This window comes from Perissodus microlepis, chromosome 6 (assembly GCF_051167445.1).
Source record: "Perissodus microlepis isolate ML-2025 ecotype Zambia chromosome 6, ASM5116744v1, whole genome shotgun sequence".
Lineage (NCBI taxonomy): Eukaryota > Metazoa > Chordata > Actinopteri > Cichliformes > Cichlidae > Perissodus > Perissodus microlepis.
In genome coordinates, this window is record NC_140466.1 from 28,765,190 (window position 1) to 28,780,985 (window position 15,796).

The 15,796-nt window shown below is 43.8% G+C and overlaps 2 protein-coding genes across 2 annotated transcripts; both read right to left on the reverse strand.

Annotated features, from left to right (window-relative positions):
- Positions 1–2,694: 2,694 nt before the first annotated feature.
- On the reverse strand, positions 2,695–8,633 carry fbxl18 (F-box and leucine-rich repeat protein 18). The gene is made up of 7 exons (XM_084931863.1): positions 8,450–8,633; positions 7,521–7,718; positions 7,038–7,387; positions 6,495–6,630; positions 5,335–6,413; positions 3,351–3,569; positions 2,695–3,234 (listed from the first exon to the last, which is right to left on the reverse strand). Exons 1-7 carry the CDS (start codon positions 8,501–8,503, stop codon positions 3,078–3,080), a joined length of 2,193 nt encoding a protein of 730 aa, XP_084787989.1. The 5' UTR covers positions 8,504–8,633; the 3' UTR covers positions 2,695–3,077.
- Positions 8,634–10,672: 2,039 nt separating this feature from the next.
- On the reverse strand, positions 10,673–14,352 carry LOC146385870 (actin, cytoplasmic 2). Its single transcript, XM_084931864.1, has 7 exons — positions 14,231–14,352; positions 13,071–13,196; positions 12,742–12,981; positions 11,987–12,233; positions 11,711–11,902; positions 11,425–11,606; positions 10,673–11,337 (listed from the first exon to the last, which is right to left on the reverse strand). The coding sequence occupies exons 2-7, from the start codon at positions 13,191–13,193 to the stop codon at positions 11,194–11,196; spliced, it is 1,128 nt and encodes a 375-aa protein (XP_084787990.1). The 5' UTR covers positions 13,194–13,196; positions 14,231–14,352; the 3' UTR covers positions 10,673–11,193.
- Positions 14,353–15,796: the final 1,444 nt, after the last annotated feature.

Below are 15,796 nucleotides of genomic sequence, written 5' to 3' on the forward strand. Positions count from 1 at the left end.
TACTAAACATCCAGGAAAATGTTCTAGTTAATATCTAAGTGGCGGGTCAGGTGGGGTCAAGCAAGGCATAAATGAAATAGGTAATAAACCCTCAAGTGAATAGGCAGGATAGTTTAGTCAGCATTATTACCCTTGCAAGGAAAGCTATACAGCAGCATGTCACACTATGGTATTATTTCAGCAGAGGGCTCCAAGTTCAGTTCAATAGGCTAAAGCTTGTAAACACAAATACTTAACCAGCCAATCACATGACAGGAACTCAGTGCATTTAGGGATGTAGACGTGGTCAAGAGTGTGGCAGGTGGGATAGTTTGAGTGTTTCAGAAACTGTTGATTAACTTGGCTTTTCCCACACGATCATCTCTTTTTATTACACTGAATGGTCTGAAAAAGAGAAAATATTCTGTGAGCGGCAGAGGAGAATGAAGCTGATACAAAGGCAACAGTGATTCAAATAACCACTCGTTACAACCAAGGTATGCAGAATCACACCAGGTGCTACTTCTGTGCGCTAAGAACAGGAAACCGAGGCTACAGTTCGCACAGGCTCACCAACACTGCACGAGAGAAGATTACAAAAACATTTTCCGAGCGGAGGAGTCTTGATTTCTGCTGTGACATTCAGATTGTAGTTTCACAATTTGGCATAAACAGATATGTTTAGTTATAACAGTTCGGACTGGTAGTGATGGTGTAAAGGTGTGGGTGAGTATTTTTTGGCAAACTTAGGGCCCCTTAGCATCAACTGAGCATCACTTTAACACAGCCTATCTGAGTATTGTGGCTGACATTGTTTTTCCCTTTGGGACTAGGCTTTACCCATCTTTTGAAGGCTGCGTCCAGTAGGATAACACATCATGTAACAAAGCTCAGGTCATCAAAGTGATTTCTTGAAGATTTAGAGTTAAGTTAACGGTGAGTTGGACTTAAATGGAGTCCACAGTCACCAGATAGCAATCAAGTACAGCACCTTTTGCATGGTGGTAAAACGGGAGAGTCACATCATGGATGTGCAGCTGAATAATCTGCAGCAACTGTATGATGCTGTCATGTCCACATGGACCAAAATCTCTGAGGAATGTTTCCATCACTGTGAACTCTTTATTGTCATTGCACAGTCATAGTTAGTACAATAGCACAACAAAGTTTGAAAAGTGTCCCATGTCGACACTAAGCACAACTAAACACAACACAGTAAACTTTAAAGTGGATAAAAAGTGCAAAAAATGTATGAATAATCAATGCTAGCTTTTATTTGAAATTAAGGAACTAAGTATTTTGGGGTTTTTTCTAAGTTCTGCATTTTGCTGTTATTTTGAGACAAAGCACTGAATTGTGATGTGGAAAGAAGTGCACCTGTTTCCTGTTACAATCCCTGTAGATACATATATTTGGATCTTAATTTTTAATCATGTACATTACCCAAGACCAACAAAAGTCAAGTACTCTTGGTGAAAATAATCTGCCTTTATGGCACCCTGACGCTGCCTTTGAAGAAAATAAAAATTCTCTCTCTTCTTAAAGTCTTTATCATTAAAAGGCCAGCATGGCACTCGCTGCTGTGGCTGATCAGAAAAATCAGAAATCTACAACCCCAGTGTAAGAGAGACAGCTTCGGCAGTGTTCGGAGTGTTTTTGAGACTGCGACTGAAATCACAGATATCAAGAAGTTTGGAAAGATTTTGCAGCTGCTGGAGTTTACAGATATGTGAATGTGGACAGATCTTTAATTTTTCAATTGAATTCAGTTTTATTTCTATTTTGCCAAATTAGAACAACAGTCCCCTAAAGGTGCTGTATATCATGGTCCCATGGACCCTACAATAATACAGAGAAAACCCCAACAATCATACAACCCTCCATGAGCAAGCATTTTTCAACAGTGAAAAGGAAAAACTCCCTTTTAACAGGAAGAAACCTGAAAATGTAACCGAGGAGAGGTGGCAACCGGTCTTTTCCTTCTCATCTAGCCTACCTACAGTACATTTTAGTGTGTCATAGTTCCTGACCAAGTCACACAGACTAATGGGTATCCATGGCTACTCACTCACTTTCTGTGTGCTTTGTTTGAGTCAGACTGACGGTGAAGGACATGATTCATATTCATGCAGCTCAAACAGCCACACAGCTTGTCAGGGTGATGACATTATATTCTCTGAGGTCATCACTGCTGTAGGTGAGCCCAATATCACACAAGAAGCTCCATCTTTAAGTGGCTGTAATAAAGGTCTGAGTAGAGCTCCTGCTGATGGCTCTGTGGGTCAAAGATTACAGGCAGTAATTAACTGTAAATGGTGTTCCATGAACATTAAATATGATGATTCATTTTGACTTTCTGCTTCTTTCCAATTCATTTTGAACTTTGTACATGGTGTTAAAAAGTCTGTATCCCAAATACACTTTATAAAAAGGTAATTGAGTATGAATATGATAACTTATCAAATAAATTATCAAATCTCCACCTAATTTTATGTTCTCAGAGAATATTGAAACGAAAGAGATGTCAATATATTATTTTGTCTCAAACTGAGTACACTGAAACACAAAAAAGAAAAAAAAGAAGCTATTCCACTAGTTACTTTAAAAAAACAAAACAAAACAAACCAAAAAAAAACAAACAAAAAAAACAAAAAAAAAAAACAAAAAAAAAAAAAAAGCCTGACATGAATGGAAGAGCAGCAGACAAGGGAAGAATTAAAAATTATTTATACAGACTTTATTATGATATTTGGTACAAAGTTTAAAATACAAATGCATCCTAAAATCCATTTTGGCACTTCATTTTAAAGGAACTGTAATGATTTGTGATAGAGAAGCCACAACCGTCACAGAGCTGCAGTGCATCTGAAACATCCTGGAACGAACCGTGAGCCTGAGTGAATCTATTTCCCTTGGAAAGATGATCACCGGTGTAAATGTAAACAATCGTGGAGCACACAAACAGAAATCATGGTGCTGATGACATTCAGTCTCAGCATCATTTGTGGATTTTATTTCGTGCAAGAGAAAAAAAAAAAGAAAATGATGAGAGCACCTCAACTGCTGAGCACCAATCACACTAAAGCATCCTGATGAGGTCACAATGGTGATAAATGTGGTGGTTGAGCCACGTGGCTCTGAAACAAAGTGATCCGGTCCAGCAGTGTTAATGGGATATCTCTGATGACCGAGGGTAGGTCTTCGTGTTGTAACGGATAGATGACCACACTGAGTGCCGGGCGCTCTGCTGAGAACCTTAAGAAAAAAAAAAAGAAGCCAGAAAATACACAAAACGAGTGAAAAGACCCCTCAGGTAAAACTTTTGACAGAATATGTCCCCTAGCTTTAAATACATGAACACAGTCACCAACCTGTCCAGTAGAGCTTTCTGCAGCGTGCGACACATCACTAAGGTGCCGCCCATGAACATGTGGCACATGACGACATGGCAGCACTGCTCCATGAAAGTTTCTGTGGCTGATGGGTCAAAAGTGCCACAGCGTGAGATAAGGCAGACGCGCTGCAGTCGGGAGCAGCAGGACAAAGCCTCGAAGAACGACGCATTCGCATTCAGGTAGGGCTGCTCCAACCTAAGAAACAGATGCACATGGTTAGTTAGTTAGTTAGTTATCCATCCATCCATCCATCCATCCATCTTCTTCCGCTTTATCCGGGGCCGAGTCGCAGGGGAAGCAGCCTAAGCAGAGAAGCCCAGACCTCCCTCTCCCCAGCTACCTCCTCTAGCTTATCCGGGGGAACACCAAGGCGTTCCCAGGCCAGCCGAGAAATAATCTCTCCAGCGTGTCCTCGGTCTGCCCCGGGGCCTCCTCCTGGTGGGACATGCCCGGAACACCTCACCCAGGAGGCGCCCAGGAGGCATCCTTGTCAGATGCCCGAACCACCTCAGCCAGCTCCTTTCGATGTGGAGGAGCAGCGGCTCTACTCTCCCGGATGGCTGAACCTCTCACCCTATCTCTAAGGGAGAGGCCAGCTACCCTTCGGAGGAAGCTCATTTCCGCCGCTTGTATTCGCGATCTCGTTCTTTCGGTCACTACCCACAGCTCGTGGCCATAGGTGAGGGTAGGGACGTAGATCGACCGGTAAATTGAGAGCTTCGCTTTTACACTCAGCTCTCTCTTCACCATGATGGACCGGTGCAGCTTCTGCATCACTGCGGCTGCAGCACCAATCCGTCTGTCGATCTCTTGCTCCCTTCTCCCAACACTCGCGAACAAGACCCCGAGATACTTGAACTCCTCCACTTGGGGCAGGAACTCATCCCCGACCCGGAGTGGGCACTCCACCCCTTTCCGGCTGAGAACCATGGCCTCAGATGTGGAGGTGCTGATCCTCATTCCCGCTGCTTCACACTCGGCTGCGAACCGTTCCAGTGCGAGCTGGACCACATCATCCACGAAAAGCAGAGATGAGATTCTGAGGCCACTGAAGTGAAAGCCCTCCGCCACTTGGCTGCGCCTAGAAATCCTGTCCATAAAAATTATGAACAGAATCGGTGACAAAGGGCAGCCCTGGCGGAGCCCATCACCCACTGGGAACGAGTCCGACTTATTGCCGGCAATGCGAACCAAGCTCTTGCAACGGTTGTATAGGGATCGAATGGCCCGTAGCAATGGGCCAGACACCCCATACTCCCGCAGCACCTCCCACAGGACACCCCGAGGGACACGGTCAAATGCCTTCTCCAAGTCCACAAAACACATGTAGACTGGTTGGGCAAACACCTGAATCAAATGATTAGTTCATTACCAGACCTCTGGAGAACTACAAGACATGTTAAGGAGGCAAGTTAGCCATTTGAATCAGCTGTTTTGGATCAAGGACACATCTAAAACCTGCAGGGCACTGGCCCTCGAGGCCTGGAGTTGCCCACCCCTGATATAGACCAATTGGACAACTGGAAAGTGAATATCCTATTTGTTTAAAAGCCTCTCAAAACCAAAACATAATTCACAAATTACACTTGACAGGTAATTAACATTAAATGCTTTGATTGAAGAGAGTCAAGGGCAGGTCAATTTGGTCAACTTTAAATTTTGGGCAAATTTTATTTCCTTAATGTTTTTTCTCCAAATTAACAGAAAAAAAAAAAAAAACTGAGCCAACTGTCTGCTGGACAGTCATACAGGTTAGTGCTTCTTAGATGAGATCCTCTCATTTGCATACCTAACAGTCTATAGGGGGGAAAAAAGAAAGATAAATACGAATAATATTTAAGTGATGTTAATGTTCTTGCTTCAGGTGTATGAAATCAGACAGTTTTAAAGCACATTTTCATACTATGAGCATACTTCATACTATTATATAAACAAAGCGAACACAAAGTCATCTTCTTACCTGAGCTCCTGTAGCTGCGTGCACTGTTTAAGTGTGTCCAGCAAGGCAGCGGTGTAGTTCATGGTTTTCAGCGAACCCAGATTGGCGAGGGATAATACTCGCAGGTCTCTGCACTGCTTTGCCAGCTGTACCAGTCCCGTTCCCCTAAGAACTCCAGGAAGACCAGCCAGAGTCAGGCGACGCAATTGAGGCAGAGCCTCAAGCACCGCCAAATGTGCGTCTCCAATTCCTCGTGCCCAAGCGCACATGCCACGAGGCTCCACGCTTGCACGAGTGCACGGCTCAAGCCGAGGCAGTGTGGAAGCAAAGCCTGGACCAATAAGCTCAAAGGTCTCTAAAAAAAGGCAGCCAGCTAACAGCAAAGCAAGCCCCGATGTGCTGTCCCCTGACACAGAGGACTCTGAGGCAGGCTTGTAATTCTGGAGGCCCACACGAGGAACCTTCTTCAATCCCTGGAAAAGCGGAGAGAGATGAGTGTTCTGCATTTGCGTGTGATTTGTATTTAAACCGTCTGACAGGGCACAGGCAGGGAGAGTGAGAGACAGCAGGTGTCTGAATTTGGCCAAGCTGGCACACAGGTGGGTTTCCCCTTCCAGCCCAGGTGAGTTTTCATGATGATAATGTGTGTGCATCAAGTTTAGGTATTTAATGTTGGAACAGCTGTCTGCCAGCTGGCTCATTGTCCCAGCAGCCAGCTGATCTTCCACAATCCTGCACTCCGAATAAGGAACGTGGTTGATCCCGCTCAGATTCAGACTAACCAGCTGCGTGGCGTCTCTTATACCACTGTTCAACAGCGACTGGAACACCTGTGGCCACAACGCCGGGCATCGGCTGAAGCTAAGGTGTTTGGGGCTGTTTCCTTCCAGAGCTTGCTTTAGCGATGCAGAGTCCAGCCATGACCGAGGGAGCTGCAGGGCAACCAGGTCGCCCCGCTCACCCAAGCTCTGAGCCACTGAGGGAGCAGCAGGCCAGGGAGCCGGGTTTGGGCCGGGGATGGACACAAGGAAAACTCTGAGATGCTTCGGAACGTTAACGCTGAACACTGCCAGGTATAGGAGGAGCAGGGTCTGGTTTACCTAAGAACATGACAACACAGACGCGTTAATTAAAGCCCATATAGGAACAGGTTTCATGGACATAAGCCCCAACACACTCACCTCTCCTGGAGCCAGCCTGGCAGTGAACTCCTCAAGCTGTTTGTAATGTGGCACGCTGCTCTGACCGACCATTAACTGACAGCAAACGCCGACACCCTCTTTGGTCACATCTGGGATGTCAAACTGCAACATCAGCCTACGGTGCAACGACAAGCAAATGCACACAACACTGTATCATTTAAATATCATACATTTTTGTTTTTTAAGCCAAAGACTCACAGCTGTCACATAATTTACAAATGACAGCCATTTTATAGGCTATTTATAGATTTTTTAATTAGACATGTTCCCTCGTTATGTCATGAAAATTAAGCAGATCAAAGAAAAATCAAAGTACACCTATCAGAGAGTGGCTGTATTAAAGGACTGGCAGAACACCTCAAGGAAACGCAGTATGGTGGTCCAGAGAGCCAGAACCTATAAAAACTGTGACATTATCCAAATATTTCTAGACTTTGAAGAGGGCCGCTCCTAAGCATTTGAAAGGGGTTTAAGGAGGGAAGGGATCAAAAAACACAGTTGGGTCAGGGCCAACATCCTTACTTGCGGAGTTGGGCACAGCATGGCACTACACCGTAGCTTGGTGTCAACAGCATCTGCCTAAGCTCCGACAGGCGGCTCAGTGCATCCACCGCCTCTGAGCTGAGCTGAGCAGAGTTGAAGCCTGGTGTCACGTCAAAAGCCAGGGATTTGAGGAAAGCGAGGGAGGAGAGGAGACGGGACAGGCGAAGTGAAGTGATGCGACAACCGGTGACATCTAGGTGCGTCACTCCTCTGCAGCGTGCGATGTGCTCCATGGTGGAGCCAGATAGCCAGTAGCAGCCATTCAGGCTCAGAGACTGCACATGATTGGCCAGCTGCTTTAGTATGCGTCGAACCAATGCGTCATCAGCCTGGAGAGAAATAAAGAACAGAGTCTATTTAATGTTTCATTAGAATACAACTTGCTGTTACAGAGGCATTTTCTTTTTTTAAATACATGGAAAGTTGTACACATACATGAACTTGAATATTGCATTAAGTTACCCAATAATCCTCAGACAGGCTGACATTTGTGAGCAGGGTCTTGTCATGGCACAGCGTGTTAAGCTTCTGGCAGACATTTGCCACATTCAGCAGCAGGTCACACACCGGAATATGGCGCAGGATGCATAGCAGGATTTCATCAGACAAATCTGACATCCCCACGGAGGAAGAAGACAAGGTATCCTCATCGCACACAGCCTGAGCCAGACAGCACACAGTGTCAGTGAGAGGCGCTTTTAGGCCATTTGGAGAAAATTAGAAAATTAGTCAATTAAATTCCTCTAGAAGGAATTTAATTGACAATATAATTTATACCATGACACAGTATTATTTTATGTAGCTGTTGTACAGCTCTCCTTTTAATGTGTCCTGTTTTATTGTAATTTTTGTACGTTTTTTTTTTAAAAAAAAAAACATTAATATCGGGTATGTGTTAAGTATTCAATTTACTCGATCAGAAACAATCATTTCTCCATGGTTTATCTTTATTCATAAAGTATGACCCCCACTATAGCTGAAGCATTATTTAGCAAAAACAAAATAAAAATGAAATATTTTTAATAGAAAATGGTAATAGTGGTCACTGTGTTCCAGGTTTTTTTTTTTTTTTTATTATTTGATAATACCACTTCAGGACAATACAACCTTTTAATGGTTATAGCACCAGGGCGTTTGAGCTTAGCAGGTTTTCTCGATAAAACAAAACAAACAAACAAACAAAAAAACCCACACGCGCACACACCTAAACACACTTATTTCCAACACACTGTCGACGCCGGTAAACCAAATTCGGGATTAAAAAAATAATTGTGTAAAGTGTTTGGAGCATAACCTTACCTGACCGGCGTTAACATTTTGTCGCTAACGTTACTTTGAGCTGATCTGCTCAGCAGCACCGCTAACTAACTGTGAACGCCGTCTTCACCAACCTGTAAAATCTGGTAATCCATGCCGTCTGAAACTCCGCACACATCCCCACTCATGTTTTTAAAAAAGGCTCATCCACCCAGCTGGAGCTTCATGTTCCGTGAACCTGCTGCGTGAAACCACAGGCGGCTGAACGCTTGTGTTACCGTTAGCTGCACGGACGATATATGCTGCCGCACGTGTCGGACATCTTTTTGCGACGGACACACTTCCTGCTGGTTCAATTTTAAAAAAGTTGCAAATTTATAAATGTACACAATAAAATACAAATTCTTTTGTAAAAGTCATTAAATAAAGTTTTGTATTTTTTTTATAGATGCTATTAGATAGATATAAAAAAAATATACAGGGCGATAACAGAGCTGTCTTCTTTTTCTGGCTGCTCCCTTTAGGGGTCGCCACAGTGAATCAGGGCCACAGTGAATCAGGGCCAGTGTCCTTCAGGTTTTAGATGTGTCCTTGATCCAACACAGCTGATTTAAATGGCTAAATGACCTCCTCAGCGTGTCTTGAAGTTCTCCAGAGGCCTGGTAATGAACTAATCATTTGATTCAGGTGTGCTGACCCAGGGTGAGATCTAAAACCTGCAGGACACCGGCCCTCAAAGCCTGGAGTTGCCCACCACTGCCCTAGAGGCAACATATACCAGACAAGACAGCAGGATCTTGCTGTCCACAGTATCAAAGGCAGCAAACAGGTTTAGAAGAACTAAAATGGCAGGGCTGCCAGAGTCAGCAGTTAAAAGCAGATCATTAAGAACTCTCAAAAAAGCCATCTCTGTAATGTGACCTAACACTGACTGAAACTTTTCCCACATACTGTGTATGCTTAAAAATGTCAGAATTTGCTTAAAAACATTTTTTTCCAAGGACCTTAGACAGAAATGGTAATTTAGAAATAGGTCTGTAGTTAGAAAAAACAGCAGGGTCCAGGTTCTTCTTTTTAATAAGAGGCTGCACAACAGCATGTTTAAAGGCAGCTGGAATACAACCAGATGTAAGAGAACTGTTTATGAGAGGAATAGCTGGTTCCACTGAATCAAAAGCCTCTCGAGAAGACAGTCTGAGGGAGAATTCAAAAGTCTCATATGCTAAACCAGTCACAAATCACCAGTCCTGCTGTTTTCATACATGCCCCACCCTCACATATTACTTCTCCTGCACTCCTGACTTTGGCATGCAGATTGATAAGAGAGTTATGCAGGATTTATTGAATATTCACAAATCTAAAGTATTGGTAAGACAAATGTATGCTAGCTTTAGTGTTAAACAGAAAGATAGTAAAGTTTCAGTGCAGCAGTCTTTATATTTCCTAATGTATAGAACTATATAACATCTTATATATTTTCTAAAGTCATTAATGTAAAAAAAAAGCTGATTGTTTCCCATAATCAGTTATTCACATGATGGCACTATAAAGAAAAGTTTTGTAGTAAAGTTATACTCCTCAAAATCCATCTTCAGTATTCAGCCTGCCATGAAGGCTGATGACTGTAAAATTTGCTGTTTAACTCTTGACAGCAGTCAGACTGAAGTGTGTGTTAAATTCTTTTTTTTTTTTAGACTGATTAAAGAAAAATCTTGAGAAAACTAAGAATCTACAGAATTCACATAATACAGTGTTTGGATGGAGGCTTTGATGCATCAGCGTTTGTTGCATGTGCAGCACCTTATACTGACATGCAAACAGTAGCCAAATGGACTCCAGCCATCAATGTCATTTACGCCAAATGCTTATCCCATTTCTTAATTTAGACATCCTTGATTCCTTTCCTCACATGACCCCCCAAGTCCTTCCTACGAGCTGCAAGCTGAAGTGTTGTTAAGACAAAAGCAGGCTTTGGTTCTTGGATCTCATTTAAGACACTATTGTTTCAGTCATTTTTGCCAAGATTAACATGAGACAGGTGTAGTTTATTGTTACAGCACACAACTGCATTTATGACACTGAAGTCACAAGTGTTGCCCCTGAAATTAAGGGTGTAGAGTTCATCTTTTATTAAATTTAAATGTGCAAACTTAACCTACTATCCACTATGGTTTGTAACTTCCAGGTGTCACACCTCTTGACCTTTGCCAGTTATACCAGCAAAGCCTCTGTCTCTTCCAGATGCATTTTACTAAATCTTACATAAGATGAAACAACTTTCCCAGAGTGCAGTTTGAGGCCAAATGATGAATAGGTTACTTTGATGCATTCAACATAAAGACCAAATCAGACTTGAGTCAGACATGTGCGCTTTATTGGGTTGTTGTGTACACCAGAGGCTTAAAGCCCTATGCACAAACCTTCATACACCTCAATACAAGGTACAAGCCTTGTCTTTTGCATGATGACAAAAACAAACTGGACCAAGTATCATTTAAGGCTGAAAGTACAAAAACAAAACAAGTTTCAGATTACATAATTTACATATTAAGCAATACTACAGTTCTGATGGGCAGCAAGCCCACCAGAGAATAAACCTTCATAGAGGCAAATAAGGTGGTGAACAAAGACAACTGGAATGACCTACACAAACACGACAATGGATATCATGTTTCTCACACATTCACACCGCCTGGGATGCTCCGTACTTCCCGCAGAGTTTCTCCCCATCAGGGGGCATGGTGCCGTAGCCAGAGTGATGAGGGAAAATGGAAGAGGTGTAGGCTCAGCATACACCAGTGTGGTGGTGTAGGCATGTATGCCGAGCTAGTTTGGGTTTGTAGCAGTGTGTGTTTTGGTGGGGGTGGGGACAGTCTGTTTAGAAGCACTTTCTGTGGACGATGCTGGGGCCGGACTCATCGTACTCCTGCTTGCTGATCCACATCTGCTGGAAGGTGGACAGAGAAGCCAGGATGGAGCCTCCAATCCATACAGAGTACTTCCTCTCTGGGGGAGCAATAATCTGCAAGGGCAGAAGTAGAGTTGTCAGCAATGAATACAGTCCATTTATTATAAACTTATAATAAAACAGACAGAACAAGAATTTTACCTTGATCTTCATGGTGGTGGGTGCCAGTGAAGTGATCTCCTTCTGCATGCGGTCAGCAATGCCAGGGTACATGGTGGTACCTCCAGACAGCACCGTGTTGGCGTACAGGTCCTTACGGATGTCAACGTCACACTTCATGATGCTGTTAAAGGTAGTTTCATGGATACCACAAGACTCCATACCTGTGGAGAGTTGGAAAGTTGGAAAGTTTGGGGTTAAGGTTAGCCTTGCTAAGGACTACTTTTTACAAATCACAGAAATCCGTCTTAAAGCTGATGCTGCTTACCAAGGAATGAGGGCTGGAAGAGAGCCTCTGGGCAACGGAACCTCTCATTCCCAATAGTGATGACCTGTCCATCAGGCAGCTCATAGCTCTTCTCCAGGGATGAAGAGGAGGCAGCAGTTCCCATCTCCTGCTCAAAGTCCAGGGCAACATAGCACAGCTTCTCCTTGATGTCACGCACAATCTCACGCTCAGCTGTGAGACAAGAAAACATTACAGTTAAGATAAGAAAAACCTGGAAGCCTCAGATCATGTCTCAAAAACTATCCTCATGCTCACCTGTGGTAGTGAAGCTGTAGCCCCTCTCAGTCAGGATTTTCATGAGGTAGTCTGTGAGGTCCCTGCCAGCCAGGTCCAACCTGAGGATGGCATGGGGCAGAGCGTAGCCTTCATAGATGGGCACAGTGTGGGTCACACCATCACCGGAGTCCATGACAATGCCAGTGGTACGACCAGAGGCGTACAGGGACAGCACTGCCTGGATGGCCACATACATGGCAGGAGTGTTGAAGGTCTCAAACATGATCTGCAAGGAGAGCAGGAGAAAAGAGATGATCAGTGAACCTAGGAGTCAGAGTAATCTGAAATAAGTTTCCATGTGTTAGTTCAATTGTACAGAAAGAACAGCACACTGGGTTGAGTATTATGCCAACTACAATAGAAAACTTTCAAAACTGCTTTGTTACACTGACTCTAAAAGTTAAAGTGCAGCAAACTGCTCTATCATCCATTGCTTCATGCAGACACCCGTGTAGTTAAACACAAGTCTCAGTCTAATTTATAAACAGCAGTGCCCATGCTGCAGCTCATTCCTGATGCATCACAGTGCAGAGATAGAAACCTGAAGCATCTGCAGAGCTGAAAAGATCAGTTGAGGGCAGAGGAAACCTGGAGGGTTGAAGGAGGATGAGGAAAGACAGATTGAGCAGGGGAAGAAACACCCGAGTGGCAACACAGTTTCCTGTTGTTGGGCACTGCAGAGCAACAGTTTCCTGACTTAGGGGGAAGTTCGTCAAGGTGTCAGCTCTTGTTACCTGCGTCATCTTTTCCCTGTTGGCCTTGGGGTTCAGGGGGGCCTCTGTGAGCAGGACTGGATGCTCCTCAGGGGCAACTCTCAGCTCATTGTAGAAGGTGTGATGCCAGATCTTCTCCATGTCATCCCAGTTGGTGACAATCCCGTGCTCAATGGGGTACTTGAGGGTCAGGATTCCTCTTTTGCTCTGTGCCTCGTCACCAACATAGCTGTCCTTCTGGCCCATACCAACCATTACACCCTAGGAATGCAAAGAGCAGTGCGATTATGAAAGAGTCAGCAGTTATAAAAAGGTTACAAGGTATGTGAGGTTTATTAAGGAATATGTACCTGATGCCTGGGGCGTCCAACAATGGAGGGGAACACAGCACGTGGAGCATCATCTCCTGCAAAGCCAGCTTTGCACATACCAGATCCGTTGTCAACAACGAGGGCGGCAATTTCGTCTTCCATTTTCTGTATGAAGGGAATAAGAAGGGAGGAAAGGATTTTTAATCCTAATGTTCAGCAGCAGTGTGCGATACATCTGGCAGACAGCCTGGATGAAGTCTTGCCGTTATTGAGAACGGACGCTGGATGTCGCAGTGGCGCAAGGTTGAGTCCTAATCCAGAGCTGAGAAACAAAGGCAGTTTCTCACTCGGGCTGGCCATGGCCATATAAGGCAAAAGTGAATGCAGCTTAGAGACTGCTGTAGACCGGCCCGGAAGCCGCCCCGTGTGTCGCTGAACCTCAAATGACACCGACAAGCGACCACTCCCTTCACCGAGCTCACCATAACCGTTAACCACACAGAAAACCCTTTAGCAGCTGAACGAACTTCTACAAATCACAGTTAAATCTGATATATCTAAACGTCGTGACTGCCGCATTTGCGAGGTTACACGAACCAAAAGCCAACTTCGCACATTTCTTTAAAGCAGACGCACCAGGATTTGCACATTAACTGATAGCTGCAGTGACACAGCAAAAACCCTTAATTTCAGAAGCTCTACTTACAAAATTAGTAAAGTCTCTATAAACCTAATCCATCTAATCTGCATTTGCCTGGTCTGGTGTTTGAATGTTTGAAACCGGAGACACCAGAGCTGCAGACCTGCCACAGTGGATGCTTACATGTAAGCGAGAAGGTCAAGCTTTTTTCCTTTCTTAAAACGTAGTCTTGATTTGTCGGACTACAAAGTGATGACAGCATCGAGTGGCAAGGTTATTTCACACCCACTTAAACATAAGCGGCAACATGTCACCACATTTCTAAACCGAACCGTTACATGGTTAAAACTGTGGCGGTCAAAATAATAGGAACACTGTAAAGCCTAGCAAGTGGCTTCAGCCTGAAAGACGTCTCGAAAGAGAAAAAGACTTGCTTCGTAAGCTAAGCAGTGATATATTAAAAAAAAAAAAAAGAGAAAACACTCGCTGTTTAAAATGTTACATTAAAGCGTTAAAATGTGAGGAAGAAACTTCCACCGACATTCCGCAGTTGTCTTACCTGTGTGAGGGAGGGTTTTCGGTGTAGGAGAACTGTGACTGAGCGCTACACTCCGGTAGGATGTAGTGTCTGAACTTGACTGCAATGAAGGCCAATAAATTGGAGGATTTTTATGAGGGCTCGTGCTGCAGCCCCTCTCCATAAAAGGAGAACTTTCCGCACGGCGCCCGCTGATTGGTTCGGCTCCATCCACTGGGTGTGGCGCATGCAGATCATGGTTTGTGCGCTCTGACATAGCAGTGGGGGGACAAGTTCCACTAAACTAACCCATATACCCCCTAAAAGTTATCAATCCGGGGTCGTTCAGTGTTCAGTAAACCTGCTGATTTTTTTTAAACTGTCTGCCATAATGTGATAATAATACATAAGTGGGATACAGACTAGTGGATGACAAATCCCACAACCCCTGCTGCAAAGCACTGAATGGTCCCTGAGCATGTATTAGTTATTACTTTAATAGACTGAATTAATCCAGCCTATAGTTACGTCGTTTTTACATCCTCTACATTGTGACGATGCCAGGATCATCCTGATTATAGCCTCAGTGATATAATATACCCTTGAATGAGTGCTCTTAATTTTATTCACGGGGTCAGGGAATGCTTCAGAAGAGGATTTCACCATTCCATTTCCTATTTGTTTGCAGGATGCTTGTTTGTGGTGACAGGACTGGGGATGGTGTTTAATCTCAGGGTCACTAACAGCACGGTTAACCCTCTATCTGACTCTTCTGCCCCGGCACACCAGCGTCACACACACACAAACCCACACAGTGCAGACTGACAGTAATGCATGTATCCAGGCTGAGTTGTGGTAATGTTTAGGGCATGACTGTAACGGGACTATATATATATATATATATATATACATATATATATATATATATTTAGTCTGTTAACTGTTAAATCTTTTTTCTTTTACTATATTTTATTAATATTTTGCTCTTTACTATTTTTTACTGTACCAGTCTGCTGAGTGACTGTCTTCTGCTCATCAAGTACATTTCATTGCAATGTTGACCCTGTGCTAACTTGCATATGACAAATAAAACTGAAAACTGAGACTGTAAATGTCTTACCTTTTCATCACCTCGCAGGAATTGCGCAATTGAGTTTACGGGGCTAATCTTGTGAATGACGTGTGATAAACAGGCGTGTTATTTTCAGAACATACTTATATTAGGTGTCAAACTAAAAACAATTAGGCCTGGATTGATTACTCAGGAACATGATTCACTTCTGGTATGCATACAGCCTACACACAGGCAGGTATTTCACACACCATTGTTTGCCTCTGGCCTGAAACTATTTCAATGCTTTGTTGATTTTTTTTTTTTTAATTTTTATAATGAAAATCCTCCTCCAAGGCTCATTTTATAAATTGACCAGAGATTAGGTGGCTGGATGGGCTTTAACTCAATAAGGGCACCGGACAAAGCCTCATAAACTTACACTCGGAATTCTCACAGGCCCTGTGTGTTCCTAATAAGGATATATGGGAGCTGGATCACCAAAAGGCACAGGAAGCAAGCTTTTAAAGTGCCTCACTTCTACAGATGGAGGAAGT